This window comes from Sarcophilus harrisii, chromosome 2 (genome assembly GCF_902635505.1).
Source record: "Sarcophilus harrisii chromosome 2, mSarHar1.11, whole genome shotgun sequence".
Taxonomy (NCBI): domain Eukaryota; kingdom Metazoa; phylum Chordata; class Mammalia; order Dasyuromorphia; family Dasyuridae; genus Sarcophilus; species Sarcophilus harrisii.
Genome location: NC_045427.1, coordinates 520,363,504 through 520,382,869, shown reverse-complemented (window position 1 = coordinate 520,382,869; position 19,366 = coordinate 520,363,504). Strand labels below are relative to the sequence as shown.

The following is a 19,366-nucleotide window of genomic DNA, read 5'->3' as shown; positions in this document are numbered from 1 at the left end:
GTAACCTGTTTATATCTTTTGCCCTAGCAATTCCACTCCTAAACATATATCCCAAAGAGAAAAGTCTCTCTGTGTGTATACATAATATTCAGAAAACACTTTGTGTGATGCAAAAAATGGGAACAAAGTAGATGAATACCAATTGAGAAATGACTGAATAAATTGTTATACATGAACGTGTTGCTGTTTAGTCATTTTCGGTCATGTCTGACTCTTTATGACCCCATTTGAAGTTTTCTTGACAAAAATGTTTGAGTGCTTTGTCATTTCCTACTCCAGCTCATTTTATAGATGAAGAAATTAAGGCAAATAGGGTTAAATGACTTGCCCAGGGTCACACAGATAGTGTTTAAAGCCAGATTTGAACTCAGATCTTACTGACTCCAGGCTCAGCCTTCTCTACTGTACCACTTAGTTGCCCTTTACATTATTACATTATTGCATATGAATGTAATAATATCTTATTATGTCATTAGAGACAACTATTATGATAAATTCACAGAAACATGGAAAATCTGTATATAGTTCAGTAAACAGAAACAAAAACAATAAACACAATAACTAATAACAAAAGGTACCTCCACGAAAAAAACAAATAAACTCTGAATTACTGTAATAGTAAGTATTCCTTATAGAGAATAGATGCTAAAATGCATTTCCCTTCTTAAAGGAAAATGGTGTAGTAGTATATTATGTCAAAAACAGTCACTACATTGGCTAGATTTGCCAAATTGCCTCTGCTGTTATAAGAGAGTATTTTTGGGGGAGGGTGTTATGGTTTGAAATGGCTAGGACAGAAAACAAAAAGCATTAATGAAACATAAACTTTCTTTTTTCTTTTATAGATTATATAGTACTCAGAGAAAAAAATTCAAGTGAATGCTGATACAGTAACAATGTGAATTATTTCACATACTTAAAAGCAATTGTGAATGGACATGTGACCATGCCAAGTTATATGCAGCTACAATTTCTACTGAAATTCAAATTTCCATCTTCAGGCTCTGAATTGGAAATAGTCACCATTTCTTGCTTTGGTCTTAAGTTCTACCACATCACTTTCTGACTCTCTCCATGCTATGCTCCATAAACATAGCCTTCTTTTCTCAACATCTCAAATTTTAGCTCTGCAAACAACAATAATAATGCTGGAAAGGGTACTCAATCATTTGTCCTATGGCACTAATCACCATTCTCTCTGAACTTCTCCATCTAAAACAACTCTCTCTGTGGCCATCTCTCTTCTTATAGGTGTTGTCTTATGCAAAAATATAAGCTCCTGGAAGGCAGCATTTACTCTGTGCTTAGGACAAAGTAAGCTCTTAATAAATGCCTGTTTCATTCATTCAATTCCAGGAAAATAATTTACTTGCTTTTCTGTTTCACACTTCAAAATGACAAAAGATTAAGGAATAAAATATGTGTTAATACTTCCCTAAAGTAGTAGTAGCATGTAGTGATATGAATGCTATATTGCCTGGACAAAAAATTCTAGAGGCTCAAAGAATGAAGGGTATTAAAGAGTCATTAGAAACAAATTTTGGATAAATATCAAATAGAGGGAAGGTGACTGAAATAAATATAACCCCAGAGAGGACCCAGGAAGTAATTAAGAAATGGCACTAGAAATAATCAATAAACATTTATTGAAAGCTTCTTACATGTAAAACATTCAACTATCTACTATATATGACACAAAGAAACATTAGAAATAGTTTTTGCCCTTGAGGAGCTTAGCAACTGCTTTGGGGAAACAAGGAAAAGTTAAAAAATTATAAAAGGAATAGATAATTCAGTAAGATATAAGAAATTCTGTGAAGCAATATATGATTAACCATCAAATGGGAAATCACAGAATGTATACATAAATGAATAAAGAAAAATATAATTTTTTCCTGAAACTAAATAAGGTTAGTATTGTAAAACCCTTAAATAATAGTCAATACCCTTCCTTTTCCTCCTCCCCCTCCCCCCCGCCCAATTTGGAGACAGTATCTCCACAAAATGCCTAGTCTGATGCTTCATCATGGAGCAGAGACCCTGACAGAGGCAAATTCTACCAGGATAGGAAAGTTCTGAGTATACTGCCAGTGACAGACTGTCTGCTGCCTAAAGACAAACTTCACTAAAGAAGGACAAGTTCATCACCAGCAGGTTGGCACTAAAAGATGTCTTTTTTTTTTTTTTTAACTTTGGTGACTCATGAAATAGTTAAAAATATAAAATAACACTCAAACCTGTGCAATCCACTTATACAGTGAAGATAACTGGGGGATTATAAAAAATGGGGAAGGGGAATAAAATGCTAAAAAATTGCACAGACTTTGGACCATCTATACATATTTAATTGCTGTTACTCTTAATGTGAATTAAACATATAATCACCAACGAGTTGCTATACCATAGGAGGAAATGAACTATATTTATACTCATTCTTACTATAAGCTAGCTTAATGGAAAAATAACTTATAGGTTCTCTTCAGAAGGGCAAAATAAAGGAATTAGCAGTTGGTTTTATTATACAAGATTGAGGGATTAAAATGTTGGATGGCACAAATATTATATAGACAGTTATGAAATATCAGAAAATCTGTTTCTGACAGTCTCTAGAATAAAGACAGATTCTCTGTGGATGATTTATGGAAGGACATGGGCAAGGGCAGAATGAAAGGGTATTGTTAGATTCTGATTTCTACCCAAGGAGAGAAAAATTCCCATGAAGAAATCACAAATTCATACAATAATTACATTCCTATCCTTTGTTCCTATGAACTTTTTTGTGGCAAATATTTTTTACTGAAGGAAAGGAATTGGGAGACAAATAGAGGTATGCAGAAGAAATTACAAACTTAAAAGAAATTTAATACCTACGAGCCAGATATTATTGCTACATACTGCTGTTTTCTCCTTTACTTTAATGCTGTGAAATATGGGTGCTAAAATAACTTTCAAACAATACCACTCAACATAAAATCTAGAACATACAAGTAACCATTTGTCATTGTTCATCTAGCACATCTAGCACATCTCTTGATTCCAGGGCTGGTGTTCTATCCACTGTACCATTTACCTGCTCCTGAAATATCTTTTAACAGCATTCAAACTTCTTTGCTCTGATCCTATATTCATTTAAGAAAATACAACTGATAATTTTAATGAATTTTATAAACAAATTTCTCTAGTGAGATGAGATCATGCTTGCTGGCTAACACAAAATTTTAGTCCATTTGCTAGTCATAGTTTTCATGGTAAATAATAAACTGATGAACTGGTTTATAAATTGGCCTTCTGCAATTTTGGTAATGTACTCAAGCCTAAGGTCTAGTTTAGGGTACAAAAATCACTTGGTTTGACTTTGCTAAGGCAACTGTAGGTGACAACTGACTCTCACTGCTTGACTTCTTTAAGTTGATAATTTTGTTTGGCCCATGAATGATGTTATGAATATCCATATGGTGCTTGGCAGAAAAAAGGTTCCCCACCCCTGGCTTAGTTAATCAAGAATATATTGACAAAATCAAATTTCTTAAACTTCAACTCATTCATTCATTACATCTATAAAGCATATATTAATATATTAATATTCAAACCTATGAGAATTCAAGACATTAGACATATAGATAAAATCCTAGCTTACATAATCTGAATATAGCTATTGAATGTGACCCACCTACCTGAGGACCACCATAGATGAACAGCACAGTGGGATATTTTTTCCCAGGCTGTAGATCATGAGGTTTGTACATCATTCCATATAAGGTGAATCCTGTAGTACTTTCAAATGAGAAGATTTCTGGGGGTGTGTAGTCAGGAAGAGGACCTTGGACAAATAAAACACAATTTTGATTTCAAAAGGCATTTATATAGGAGCATAGCAATCCCATCTTCCTTTTGGACAAGAACTACACACACACACACACACACACACACACACACACACACACACACAGAGCACAATTGTGAACTGGATGAGAAATGGACAATACACTGTGTCAAGTTCTGTGTGGTTTACTTTGATGGTTAAGTCAGCCCTAGTTTTGTTATTTATACCATTGATTGACTAAGTGGCTTATTTTAAAATTGTACTTAGTTCACTAAGGCTACATATATCTAGTCTTCATTTCCACCTAAAGAGACAAAATTAAGTTTCCTTTGTACTACAATTTGAGTAGAAATTAAATTGTATTGTTACTGATTCCTCTATGTGGATAAAGTACACCAGTAACTCAAGAGTTGCATCAAAACGTCTAAATAAATATAAACAAAGAAAAAGAATTCTGAAATAGTACACATTAGGACACTGAGTCATTTAAATGTACACCTAGTTTTCAGACATTATGATCTAGCAGTCATAAGAAGTTCCACAGGCAAGGAGGACAGCCACTTGTTACATCTTTTACCCAAGGAAGCAACCTTTCTGGCTGGAAAGTTTTACTGGAAGAGCAAGTAGTATTTAGATCAGCACACATTTTTCTCTTCCTTTTGCTCATCTAGGAAATAATATTGTTGTGTATAAGCACAGGAAGTTTCCTTACATCTATCATAACTTTTCTTCTTCCTAATATTTTATTTTTCCCCAGTTACATGTAAAATAATTTTTTAACATTTGTTTCTAAAACTTTGAGTTCTAGATTCTTTCCCTTCTTTCCTCCAGTGAGAAGGCTCATACAAAAACATGTCCGTAAGAGTCATACTGTAAAAGAAAACATAGATCTCAAATCAAAGGGTATATCATAGCTTTTCTGTTATTTTCAAAGAGGCTTCCCAGATCCACTTTTGCTAAATGTAGGTGACAGTCCTAACCTCACTATTTAACAGATACACTAAGGGAGGTGGAATTAATTAAAAGCCTAGCAGATCAGAAATTGACTTTTTGGTGGATTAGATTTACAGGATTAGATTTGGTTTTAGATTTACAGGATAATTCTATTAAATTTTTAAATAACCCTATCAATAGTACACGAATTATTCCCAACAAAGGAGGAAAATAACACCTGACTAGATTCCTTTTACAAGAGAAACATAGGCCCACTTAGGAACAAACCTTGAAAGAATACCATTATCATTCATCAATATTAATTTTAAAATTCTAAATAAAATCCTTTCAAACAGACCAAGAAAGATTTTATTCCAGAGCATGCAAAGTTGTTTCAACACTGGAAAAATATTCAGCTCAATATTAAACACATAATTACCTCAATAGATTCAGAAAAGGCTTTAGATAAAATGCGATACACATTTATACCAGAAAATCCAATAAAACACATCATGGAGAGCTCTTTTTTTCTATATCTTTAATTTAAAGCCAAAAGTAGATGTGGTAACAATGACTAAAAGATCATATCAACAGTGTATAGATATATAATACAGGTCAATTCATTGTTCTTGTTTAATGTTAAATTTAAACAAACTGAGTACCTGCTGAATCTAAAATAGTGGCCCAAAATTCCTTTGTTCTCCGGGCTGGGTCATCTTCAGGACCTGAGAGCTTGTAAAGGGACACACAGTGTGGATTCTTCTGATTACTGTATTTACTTATAAATAAATCACAATGCTGGAGAAAGGGAGAAGAGACAATCATTTCCTTGTGTTTTTTTCCACTCCATGGTATTGTAAAAAGAGACTTTAAAATCTGAATTAGACAAATTCTGTTTGAACAATACTATGTTATGGCAGGGGACAGTGTAATGGTTTAACTTTTTATGATCATATAATATATATACCTTCAGGGAGAAGTTAATGTTAAGTTTAATATGTGCCTAAGAGAGTTAAATTGCTATACAATCTAATTTTACTTACTTCAAAATATGGACAGGGTCTTTATGAACCATTCAGACAGGAGTTAATACCTGGCTAATACAGCAGGAATGAGAGTAGCCACGATCTGTCAATCTTGTCACCTCTCCAGGATTGTCATAGCTGACCACATACAAGTGATGTTCTAACGGGGAGTCTTTGGTGCCTTCAAAATACACCAGCTTCTGTACTTCATCAACTTGGATCTGCCAAATCCAAAAAGTCAAGTCAATGTTCATTATGATTTTATATATTTTTATACTTTATTTCCACATTCCAGTGGAAAGACAACATATTTGGAAAGCTTTAGATACAAGTAAAATAGAAAAGTCCTTAGGATATAGCTGTAAAGTAGATAATGATGTTTTTTTAATGCTAATTTCCACTAATAAAATTCTATTATTTTCTGAAGTTGAGCCATTTTGCAGTGCTAAAACTTTTGTTGGCAAGAACTTTCTTTTCTGAATCTTGAGTAATTATGGCTCTAACACCTGCAACTTTTTAGATCACATCTCCATGGGGGCTGCTTCCCAGGATGATGGCTTCCAACTGAGTTGGAAGCAGAAACAGTAGTCTTTTTTTTTTTTTTTTTTTTTTATTTATTTATTTATTTTTTATTTAATAGCCTTTAATTTACAGGATATATACATGGGTAACTTTACAGCATTAACAATTGCCAAACTTCTTGTTCCAATTTTTCACCTCTTACCCCCCCCACCCCCTCCCCTAAATGGCAGGATGACCAGTAGATGTTAAATATATTAAAATATAACTTAGATACACAATAAGTATACATGACCAAAACATTATTTTGCTGTACAAAAAGAATCAGACTCTGAATTATTGTACAATTAGCTTGTGAAGGAAATCAAAGATGCAGGTGTGCATAAATATAGGGACTGGGAATTCAATGTAATGGTTTTTAGTCATCTCCCAGAGTTCTTTTTCTGGGTATAGTTAGTTCAGTTCATTACTGCTCCATTAGAAATGATTTGGTTGATCTTGTTGCTGAGGATGGCCTGATCCATCAGGACTAGTCATCATCTAGTATTGTTGTTGAAGTATATAATGATCTCCTGGTCCTGCTCATTTCACTTAGCATCAGTTCGTGTAAGTCTCTCCAGGCCTTTCTGAAATCATCCTGTTGGTCATTTCTTACAGAACAGTAATATTCCATAATAGAAACAGTAGTCTTAAGGGACACTGCTGTCCTTGAAGCTCATATATTCAAAGTCAAAGGTATCATCTCCATTGGGGACAGTATACATCCTTGTTTTGCTGCTGGATTTTTTGGGAAATGTTAGTGTATTTCAATTACATTATATACTCTATTACATGACATCTACTTTTGGCTTTAAATTAAAGATATAGAAAAAAAGAGCTCTCCATGATGTGTTTTATTGGATTTTCTGGTATAAATGTGTATCGCATTTTATCTAAAGCCTTTTCTGAATCTATTGAGGTAATTATGTGTTTAAGATTGAGCTGAATATTTTTCCAGTGTTGAAACAACTTTACATGCTCTGGAATAAAATCTTTCTTGGTCTGTTTGAAAGGATTTTATTTAGAATTTTAAAATTAATATTGATGAATGATAATGGTATTCTTTCAAGGTTTGTTCCTAAGTGGGCCTATGTTTCTCTTGTAAAAGGAATCTAGTCAGGTGTTATTTTCCTCCTTTGTTGGGAATAATTCGTGTACTATTGATAGTGTTATTTAAAAATTTAATAGAATTATCCTGTAAATCTAGCAGGGCCAGGAGTTCCCTACTTCCATTTCCCCTTTGGTAATTCCTTTACAACTAGATCCATTTCCTTTTCTGGGATGAGGTTATTTAATATCTCTATTTGAATTAAGTTCTATTAGTTTGAGTATTTTATATTTTTGAAGATATCCCTCTATTTCTTTTGTGTTTTCAGATTTGTTTGCATATAACTTTGTATAATCATTATGATTTTTCTTTTATTCTAGTTTTGTTATGACTTCACTTTGTTCATCTGTAATGTTGTTGACTTGATTTTCTTGCCTCTTTTATCAGATTGACTAAAGATTTATCAATTAGTCTTTATCAATCAATCATTTAATTTTTAGTTTTATTTATCATTCCTATTCTTGGAGGGGTTTTGGGGGGCATGTTTATTTCTTTTCTAAACTTTAATATCATCTATTTGGTGTTTATGTGTGAGCTCCTTAATTTTTGAAAATGTATATTCAGTTCAATAATTGTTCTTTTTTCTTTTTGTTAATATTAGTAATTATGATTTCTCCCAAGGACTTTTAGCTACATTCCAGAAATTTTGGTTTGTTGTTTCATAATTATAATTTTCTTTCATATATTTATTGTTTCTATGATTTGTTCTTTGACCCACTAATTATTCAGTATTTTACTGTAAAGTGTTTTTTTGTTTGTGTTATAGGAACAGATGACTTATTTATATTACTTTATGATCTACAAAGGATATATTTACAATTTTGGTCTTTTTATATAGTGCATACATACATAGACATACATGGTAAGTTTTTGAAAAAGTTCCATGTTGTGCTGAAAAATTACATCTCTGTGTGTGTAGGTATGTGTATTTTAACAGATCTATTTAGAAGACAGCCTAAGTCTTTCAGCTGTGTTTTCTCCAATATTTTGTTCAGTTCTACATTTTCCCTTTGGTTTTCTTTTTAGACTAATAAAAAAGTAAAGCTAAATAAAACTGATAAAGATACATTAAAACCAGTTATTAGTTCCTATTCTCTTGTAATTCAAAACTTTTTTCTTTTATGAACTATTTAGATACTAAGCATTTAGAGCATTTAAATTTAATACTGATACTGGTTTATTGTCAATGTTTCCTTTCAACATAATATAATTTTCTTGTTTATCTCTTTTAAAAAAAAGTTTTTGCATAATTACATAGCTGATAGCATAATTACAACTGTAGCTTTTTTTTTTTTGGATCCTCTGATAGAAATTTTTCCCCCAGTGCCTCATTTTTATTCTATATTCTTTTGTTCATTTTTATTCTATATTCTTTTGTTTTAAAAATGTGTTCCATGAATTGTACATGTTTAACCTATATTGGATTGCTTGCTGCCTAGGGGAGGGGGAAAGTGGGGAAGGAGGGAGAAAAATTTGGAACACTAGATTTTGCACAAATTAATTTCAGAATGTTATTCTGAAAAATAAAAAACTATTATAATTTTTTAAAAATGTATTTCTTGAAGTAATAGTAACAAATTATTTTCCAACACTTTCTCATCTTATTGGATTGTTTAGTCATTCACATTTAAAATTATGAGTTAGGTTTTATATTTTCTTCCATTTGGAATAATACATTTTCCCTCCAAATTAAGATTTTTTTCCTTTCTTCCTGTTAACACAGTACTATGTCTCTTCAATAATTTTAGCTAAATATATTTTAAGGCAACCCCATTCTCACTGTGTCTCTTCTCTCATCCTCAAAACTCTCACCCTCATTTCTCTGCCTCCTGCCCTCCCTAGTTGTCCCTTTCTCTAGTCTGAGTCTTGCTTATTATTTTTTCTCTTTCTTGCTTTCATCTCATTAATTTCTCCCCTCTTTTTTCTTGTTAGTAAATATTCAAGTAAAAAAATCCCTTTTGTTATCTTTTTCTTCAAATTGTTAGTTTTCAAAATTCCATTTTCTGTGCATTTTCCCAAAAATTTCTATCAGTTTCTTCATTATTTATATTTTCTTTCTGTATAGTCTAGATTTTTATTATTTGACTCATGTTTATTTATCTTTCTTTAGTCACTATTTCTCAAAGAATTAAAACTTCTAAGGCACATTCTTTGGATTCCTTCTAAAGATTTAGCCTTCTTGACCCACCCTTTTTTCTATTGTGCTTCACTCTTAGAAATACCACTTCCTGCAGATGACAGAAAGAATATTGTCCCATGGTGGAGATTTCAGGTTTTTTTAATTGTGATTTTCTAGGATAAAAATAGTGTTTAAATCATCTCTATACATTCTGTTTTTGAGATCAATAGTTTGCTTGAATGGAGATGCTTTCTTTTTAATATTTCTGCCTTTTGTTCTCTTTTTATGGATTTTCCTTAACTTCCACATACTCACATTCCCTATAGTAATACATCACTGTGGATTCAAATTTTCTGTTTTGTCAATTATTTTTGCTGCATAGGCTATAAATTCTGCTTTCACAATTCTTATTTTTCTTTTAAATTATACTGGAACTAAATTGTACTGGAACATCCTGCTGTAGTTCTACGATCTCTTAGGAAGCCACAGGGTCTTCTGCCTCTTCAGCTATTGACTCATTTTCCTTTGTCTTTTGACATTTATTCATAAATATCTGGATTTAAAAAAATTATTTTTTCAAAACTGTAGGTAAAACTATTTTTAACATTTATTTTTTTAAAATTTTGTGTTCCAAATTCTCTCCTTTATTCCCTTCCCTCCTCCTTCCCCAAGATGGTATGCAATTTAATTTAAGTTTTATATGTGTAACCATGCAAAACAAACTTTCATACTGGTCATGTTATGAAACACAGACAAAACAAAGACAAAAAAAAAGTAAAAAATAATATGATTTGATCTGCATTTAGACTCTATCAGTTCTCTATCAGGAGGTAGATATCATTTTTCATGTTAAGTCCTTTGGATTTTTTTTTTTTTTTAGATCACCATATTGCTGAGAATTGCTAAGTCATTTATATACTTGATCATCGTACAATATTATTGCTACTATTTACAATGCTCTCTTGGTTCTGCACACTTCACTTTGCATTAGTTCATGTAAGGCTGGATTCTTTTATCTGATCTGAAGGCCACATTCCCTTCTGTTATTTTATATCTTCCCAGATGGTTTATCTGCTTATGTTCAAGGTCTTTAAGTGTTTCTCCTCCTGAGATATTTGGTAATTTCAATCTTTTTTTCCTTTTTAAATACCCTATCACTCACTTTCTGACTCTCCTTATGATTATGGTTCTACTAGAAGTTGGGAAAGTATTCTTAGTTTCCTCTTATGTTGAGAAATTCATGGTTTACCACCCTTAATCTCTGCCCCAAATGATTTCTGGGGGAACAGGACTAGCTCCATTTGGATGTGTAGGCTCTTTCCCTTAGGGTTAGTAGAGTATCATACAGCTACACATACATGTCCTGCCCCCGTTCTGTTTCTCAATTCTTTTGCTGAGCTCTATAGTGGCACAAAATGCTGCTAGCCCAAACAATTTTCTGCCTTTTGGCTTTCTGTAGTAATAGAGGAGGGAGAGCAGTGAGAAGATTAGAGCTGAGTTTTCTGCTGCAAGCTCATGGGTCAGTTTGTACAGTTCCATTTCCAGTGAATAGTGAGCAGGGAGTATGCTGTGTGAACATATTAGCCTTTTCTATTATTAGTTCACTGAACTGTCACTTCAGTTGGTTTCCTGGTGTTCCAGATCATGGAGATAGCTGAAATTGCTTTATGTGTTGGGCATTATTCTAATTTTGGAGAGATCTGAGAAGTTGTGAGGATAAGAGAAAATGCCTAATCTTCCATCTTGTTGGTAACATGTTCCCATAGTCACCATTCTCTTTATCACAGTTATTTGTTGCTATAATTTGGTATCTGATTTACTCATTCTTTAGGTTAACATTAAATAGTATCCAAATTAAGCCCATGACTTTTGTTCATATTTTCCTCAATGACTACAATTTTTATTATATAATTATTTAATGTAAATAATTATATTTACAAAGGATGTCTTTAATACTTTTGACTTTGCATATTTATATCAATTTTTGCAAAGGTACTAATTATAATGACAAACACATATATACCTTAAAATTTTTATTGAAGAACTTCCAAAATATTGCCATTTTTCTAATATTCTACTCATAATTTTAATTTCTTTTCTATTTATCTTTCTGAAAAATTTATTTAAGTCTGAAAGAGACATTTTGAAGTCCATTTCATAATGTGGTTTAACTTTTTCTTTATTTAGATGCTACAGAAGTTAATACATATATATTTCATTTGAGAAGCAATGTAGCATAACAGCTAAACAAGTAGGCCAAGAAGAATTGAGATCAAATCCTACTTTCAACACATACAACCATCACCAATATATAATCCTGGTGAAGTCAGTACTAAATGTCAGTGCTCAGATAAATCTCTAAGATTATAAATTACAGAAAGAATACCAATTCAAATTAATAGGGGAGTTTCCTTACCCAGGAGCTCCCTCTACTAATGAAATCACAGGTCTATTACTTATTCCACATTTAATTTAATGCTATTCCCATGTTTATGATAAACTTAAGGCACAATATAGTTTTCCTACATGCCTCTCATAAAAATGCATATACTGTTGTCTTCTCTGTGATCATGAATGCTACCCTTGCTTTTTATGAATTCAAGTTAAAGAAAAATAAATTTATTGTAATCCCTCATTTTAAGTTCACATACATGTTTTAAGTGGAGTTTTTCAGTATATAATAATAAACAACTCCCTAAGAAAAAATCCCCAGGACCAGATGGATTTACATGTGAATTTTACCAAACATTTAAAGAACAATTGGCCCCAATGCTATATAAATTATTTGATAAAATAGGGAATGAAGGAGTCCTACCAAATTCCTTCTATGACACAGACATGGTACTGATACCTAAACCAGGTAGGCTGAAAACAGAGAAAGAAAATTATAGACCAATCTCCCTAATGAATATTGATGCTAAAATCTTAAATAAGATATTAGCAAAAAGACTACAGAAAATCATCTCCAAGATAATACACTATGATCAAGTAGGATTTATACCAGGAATGCAGGGCTGGTTCAATATTAGGAAAACTATCAATATAATTGGCCATGTTAATAACCAAATTAACAAAAACCATATGATCATCTCAATAGATGCAGAAAAAGCATTTGATAAAATCCAACATCCATTCCTATTAAAAACACTTGAGAGTATAGGAATAAATGGACTTTTCCTTAAAATAATCAGCAGCATCTATTTAAAACCATCAGTAAGCATCATATGTAATGGAGACAAACTGCAACCATTCCCAATAAGATCTGGAGTGAAACAAGGTTGCCCACTATCACCGTTACTATTTAATATTGTATTAGAAACGCTAGCTATAGCAATAAGAGCTGAGAAAGAGATTAAAGGAATAAGAATAGGGAATGAGGAAGCCAAATTATCACTCTTTGCCGATGACATGATGGTATACTTAGAGAATCCCAGAGATTCTGCTAAAAAGTTATTAGAAATAATCCACAACTTTAGCAGTTGCTGGTTATAAAATAAACCCACATAAGTCATCAGCATTCTTATATATCACTAACAAAATCCAACAGTCAGAGTTACAAAGAGAAATTCCATTTAAAGTAACTCAGTATATAATAAATCTATTCAGTCACCCTCTTAATGTTTATTGGAAGGTTAATTCCATTCACAGTCATAGTTATAATTATAATCACAACATAGTTATAAGTTGATTATTTACACTGTCAGTCACTGTTACAAGTTTTTCTTTTTTTGAAATAAAAGCCAGAAATTCACACTAGTTTATATACTTGAAACTATTCAATCCCAATCTCCTCTTTTCCCTTCCATCCTAAGCAATACACAAATTGCTAGGTTCTGCCATTCTTCTCTCTACCATCTGTCCATCAGATGTATATATAGCTATTTATAATGCTTGAAACAATTCCCTCCCCACTCTACCTGAATGGAAAGAGCACTGGTTCTGTATTCAGAGTGTTAGTTCAAATTCTGCCTCTGATAGCGACTGTCTCTGTAACCTCGAACAAAACTCTATATCTATGTAAGTCTTAATTTCTTCAGCTTTAAAATGAGAGGATTAGAGTAGATGGCTTTAGAAGTTCTTTCTACTTCTTAATCTCTAATCCCTATGCTACCTGCTTATTTTTTATACTTCAACCACTAAAATTTTTTTTAAAAAATTTTCCCTTTCTACATCCATAGAAAAGTGAGGTTCATGAAATCCTAACTCCTCCCATTGCTCCTATTTCTCCCTTTGAAAGATCTTTATCTATGCCATTTCATCTACAAGAAATAATAAATCCTTTGCTCCTCCTTTCTTCTTTTCTAGATTATTTCTATTCCTTTTTGAATATCCATAACTTGTCCTTGTTCCCTAAATAGTCCTTAGGCTTTGAAGAAATAACAGTTCTTCCTCTCTCTTTCAGAAAGTCACTTAACCCTTCTGAACAATTCATACAAGTTTACCTTTCTTTTTCAGCATTGACAGCTGCAAATCCTTTTGTTCTAACTTTTTCCCTCTTTCCCCCCACCCCTTCCCCCAGATGGCAGGCAGACTAATACATGCTAAATATGTTAAAGTATAAGTTAAATACAATATATGTATACATGTCCAAACAGTTATTTTGCTGTATAAAAAGAGTCAGACTTTGAAATAGTGTACAATTAGCCTGTGAAGGAAATCAAAAATGCAGGCTGACAAAAATACAGGGATTGGGAATTCTATGTAGTGGTTCATAGTCATCTCCTAGAGTTCTTTCCCTGGGTATAGCTGGTTCAGTTCATTACTGCTCTATTGGAACTGATTTGGTTCATCTCATTGTTGAAGAGGGCCATGTTCATCAGAATTGATCATCATATAGTATTGTTGTTGAAGTATATAATACAAGTTTACCATTCTTAAAAATTTCTTTTATACCCTAAGTTTGCATTTCAAAGACTCTATTCAACTCTAATTTTCTAAATTGAAGTGACTGGAAGGTATCAATTTTGTAAAAAGTCCTTATTTTCCTTGTGAAATTATGCTCAACTCTGTCAATAATGATAATAATAGCTGGCATTTATATAAGCTTTTAAGATTTATAAAATGTTTTATATTATCTCATTTGATCCTTACAATAAATGTATGAAGTTAACGTCCCCCCATTATACAGCTCAGGAAACTGCAGTAGAGACAGGGTTAAGAGACTTGCACAGTTTCATTTAGTAAATTTATCAGATCAAATTTGAACTGAGGTCTGCTGACTGCAGTTTAGAGTGCTCTAGTCAGAGTGACACTTAGCTGCCAGTCAAATAGGAGCATTATTCTAAAGTACCAGGTTAATTTATTTTATCAAAAGTTTTTCTTTGTGCATTTCTCAGTCTCTTGGGTATTTTGCTTTATTTTTTTGTTTGGGGATTTCTTTGTAGAAACTTCTTTTCTTTGTTGTTTTTAGATTAGTTAGTATCTTTTTTATTTTAAGTGCTGCCAGGAAAGCTTGGACTTTACCTAATCTCCCATTTAGTCTTTTTACCAGAAGCCCCCTCTCTTCTATTCCTCTGGCACTGCTCTCTTATCCAGACCACTGGGGATTGGTGACCTTGTGAACTTTAGCAGACTGAGTGGTAAAATCCAGGTGAATAGATGATGAGGGGAAAATCTGAGAAGTAGCAAAAGATCTTGTTAATCCCATTAAGCCTGTTTGTTTTGTTGGTTTACTTATTTATTTATTTTTAATGTGGCTCACCATGGAAAGTCCTTGGTGTAAGTACAAAAAACAGAGACTGGGAGGTAGTACAGGATGGTGTGCTAAGGACTAAATGAAGATGGATTGGAGGAACAGGACATTATAGTCCTCTATCTTTTTTTCCTGTAGCAATTACTTTGTTGAAAGTTTGTTCCTATTTCAGTTATTTTTCATACTTTATTGGTGGGTACTGATGTTTTCAGCTATTGACAAAAAATTGGGCTTACATGCGGCTTTTTCCTCAATATCCTAAAAAGTTTTTATCACTTACTGTATTTCCCAGCTAGTTAGGACTATTCTACCAATTATGCTTTTTTTGGGGTTCAGATCTGTGATTTCCACTTTAATGGAAATATTCTATAGCAGAGTAGACAGGTACCTCATCTATAATTTATAACCTTTGAGAGTTCCTGGGAGATGGAAAGCTATGACTTGTTGAAGGCCACTCTGCTAGGAAGTGTCAAGGTAAGAGTTGAACTCAAGTCATCAAACTACAAGGCCCTTCTTTCTAACTACTACACAGAACCTCTCTCTGTTATTATATCCATATATTGAAATACATTATTTCAAATTCTCTTGGAGCATTTGAATTCAGTCATAGTTATAATCAGAGTGTAACTTGTAAATAAGTGAAAGAAGGTACAATGAAAAAGTTTTCTTTGTTCAAAATCTCACAGTAGCAGAAACTAGACATTTGTAACAAATTTCCTAAAAATAACAATTTATGAATTATTTGCTAAAACTCAAAACAATGTTTTCAGATAGCCTACTCATATCTTTAAAATTTGATTTTTAAAAATGTCTTATTTTTAAAAGCTAAGTGTTTTCTACTATTAAAGAATTTTTGATGAATGCTATTAAAAATAAATAAGCTGTACTGAATAACATGGGTATATGTACATGGAAAAAGATAGTGGGTTAGGGCAGGGCACAGACACAAGAAACTTCCTAGGTTTATGCTAATCCCTGTAAAATGTTAGGGCTTATTGTTCTTTATTATAAAGACACTCTTCAAGTAGCAGCTGAGAGCCAAACTGTCCAAAATTGAACATGATTAATTAATTCCCTGCCCACATGCAGAAAGAGCAGCATGACAGAATGGAAAGATGTAGCTTTGGAGTGTCATGAACTGGATGCAAGTCTTAGTCTCTGTCATTTATGAATCATAAGATCACCATTTAACATTTCTGAGTCTCACTTTCTTTTCTGTAAAACAGGAATAACACTTCCACTAAGTACCTCCTATGATTGTTGTGAAGAAAGTATTTTATAAAAATTGTAAAAGTCTAAGCAATTGTGAATTATTATTATTCTTCCTTCCATAAGTCCAAATTTGTGATTTAAATAAAAAAATCTCAAAGTTCAACCACCGATTCTCTCTATGACAGCATGGTGAAATGAGCTTTGGAGTCAGAGGAACTGTTTCCAGATCCTGCCTCTGACATTTACTATCTGGTGTGACCTTGGACAAGTTATTTAATCTCCTTATGGCTCAGTTTCTTCATCTGTAAAATAAGGGTTCAGGTTAAATGTTCCCTGAAAATCTTTTTAGCTCTAGATCTAGGATCCTATGCAACAGAAACTTTGGATGGGAACAAGAAGCTGGATCTTGAATGCCATCAGTTAAGGTAATGCTATGATAATTTTAGGTCTCGGACACATATATTCAGAGAAAAAGACAAAAAGGAGAAAAAATAATAGTAGGGTAAAAGGAGAAAATAGAGAGAAAAAATGGAATGTAGAATGCTAAGTGATAGAATGATGCACTAATGATCCAGGTGGCATTATTGACAGCCCTAGGCTAATCCTCAGACATGCATGAATAATTTTGGCAATTTCTTTGATAGACCAAGAATCTGATTATTCTTTTTTTTTTTAATCACAAAACAACCAAATATATTCTACTATTTGTTGTTTTCCTTGCAAGCTCTAGAATTCCATGTAAAATTTTTTTCAAGTGATGCAAGGTAAAGCTAATAGCAAGAACACTGAGTCTCTGAACAGATTTAAAAAAAAAATGCATTGTGGGGGCAGCTAAGTGGTACAGTGGATAGAGCACCAGCCCTGAAGTCAGGAGGACCTGAATTCAAATCTTATCTCAGACACTTAACACTTCCTAGTTGTGTGACCCTGGGCAAGTCACTTAACCCCAACTGCCTCAGCAAAAAAAAAAAAACCAAACACAAAAAAAACAAGTACATTGTGAACACAGCAGAGAATATTAGACTTTAACTTGGAATTAAAGTGTAGAATATTCCCTACCCTACTATTTATGATTCTTTATCCACACAAACAAATCTTGCTCCTATTCTTCATTCTACCTCTATATTCACTTTGGAAGACTAAAAGGCGGCTAGTACGCATAATTCTCTAATAAGTCCCATATAAATTTGTGGCAGTCACATTCAGTCCTGCTCTAAATGCTAGCAGCATATATCAAGTCAACTATATATGCTAAATATTAATAATGGGATAGCTCTTCAGGATCCTATGAAGCAGTAATCCTTTGGATAATTCCTGTTCCAAAATATTCAAACAGTATTGCAACATTGTAATTAGAAGTGTGACAAAGTAAAATTCAACTGACTATGAAGGACAGATAATGAAATGTCAATACTTATTAAATTACTTTAAAGACTCAGATAAATAAAAGGCAAATTTCTGTTTCTCTTCCCCATCAATCCAAGTTCTATATAACATTTTATCTAAGACCAAGAATAATTTTAATTTGTATATTCATTTTATAGCATGACATAATAGATGTTGACCAAACCAAAAAGAACTTACATTTGATCCATGTCGGCCAAGCACTTCCCATTCACCACTTGTAATTGCTATTTCTTCCTTGATGGGGCATTTGAAATCACCTAAAAATAAATACATGGTTAATCTGAAAACTTAGTATTATTCTAGAAATATACTCCTCATAAAATTGCCCTAAACTATGCTTTTTTTGAAGTGAAAATTGAGTGCTTGTGGGTAGGCTGAGGCAATAAAATAAAAATGACAGAATCTATCTAAAGAAATTTACCTATTCAGCTATATTAATTAAATCAACAAAGGATTATTTTATATTGGATTGGAAAAATAATAACAAAAATTCATCTAGAAAAGAAAAAGAACAAGAAAGTCAAGGGAATTAGTGGGGGAAAAAAGTGGAAAAGAAAGAGCCAGTAATACCAGATGTCAAACTATACTATAAAACTATAATTATCAAAATAATTAGATGCTGGTTAAGAAATAGAGGGGCTGATCAAGGGAACATATTGGATACACAATATACATTAACAAACTAGCACAGATGCCTAGCGTTTGATAAACACAAATATTCCCAATTATTGAGGCAAGAATTCCTATTCTACAAAAACTGGTGAGAAAACTTGAAAGCAGTCTGACAGAAATAAGGCATAGAGTAAGATTCACACTATAATCCAAAACAAGTTCCAAATGTGTGACTTAGACATAAAAGATGACATCTTAAACCAAAAATAATAACAACAACAATAGTTAGCATCAATATAATGCCTACTATGTGCCAGGAATTGTGCACTTTACAAATAATATCTCATTTGATCCTCGCAGCAATCCTGGGAAGTAAGTGGTATTATTATTCCTATTTCAAAATTGAGGAAACTGAGGTAAACAAAGTTTACGACTTGCCCATGGTCATATAACTAGTAGGTGTCTGAGGTCAGATTTAAATACAGTCTTCCTAACTGTAGGTCCTGAAATATGCCAGCTAGATATATGGTCTCCCCTCCTCCCCTGAGGTAATTGGGGTTAAGTGACTTGCCCAAGGTCACACAGCTATGCAGTGTTAAGCATCTGAGACCAGATTTGACTAAGATCCTCCTGAGTTCAGGGCTGTACAATATGGTCTTTATAGAGATGTGCCCACATTTCCCTAGCAGGGAAGCCTCTTTAAATTTCATAGCTGTATTCTACCAAAACGTGAAATACTTACAATCATCAAGCTAGATGTCCCTAAAAACTTTTTGACCCTTCATCTTTAAATATGGAGATTCAGTTAACTAGGAGTAAGTTAAAATGACCTATCAGAAATATAGATATGGAAAGAGTTCATAAAGAAACAAGAGAT

At 32.7% G+C, this 19,366-nt stretch overlaps 1 protein-coding gene across 5 annotated transcripts in view; it reads right to left on the bottom strand.

The window, feature by feature from the left end:
• Nucleotides 1-19,366, bottom strand: part of DPP8 (dipeptidyl peptidase 8) — a 64,584-nt gene that overhangs the window by 7,155 nt on the left and 38,063 nt on the right. For 4 of the 5 annotated variants that reach the window (XR_004232394.1, XM_031955360.1, XM_023498023.2 and 1 more), the window contains exons 12-15: nucleotides 18,055-18,134; nucleotides 5,850-6,002; nucleotides 5,419-5,554; nucleotides 3,675-3,820 (exon numbers count right to left, since the gene is read on the bottom strand). Coding sequence is in view for 4 of the 5 variants with exons in the window: in XM_031955360.1 (XP_031811220.1) it covers nucleotides 3,675-3,820; nucleotides 5,419-5,554; nucleotides 5,850-6,002; nucleotides 18,055-18,134 (515 nt within the window). In the remaining variant the exon portion in view is untranslated. Of the gene's footprint in view, nucleotides 1-3,674; nucleotides 3,821-5,418; nucleotides 5,555-5,799; nucleotides 6,003-18,054; nucleotides 18,135-19,366 lie in introns of those variants that run through there. The other variant, XM_031955361.1, reaches the window with a different exon arrangement.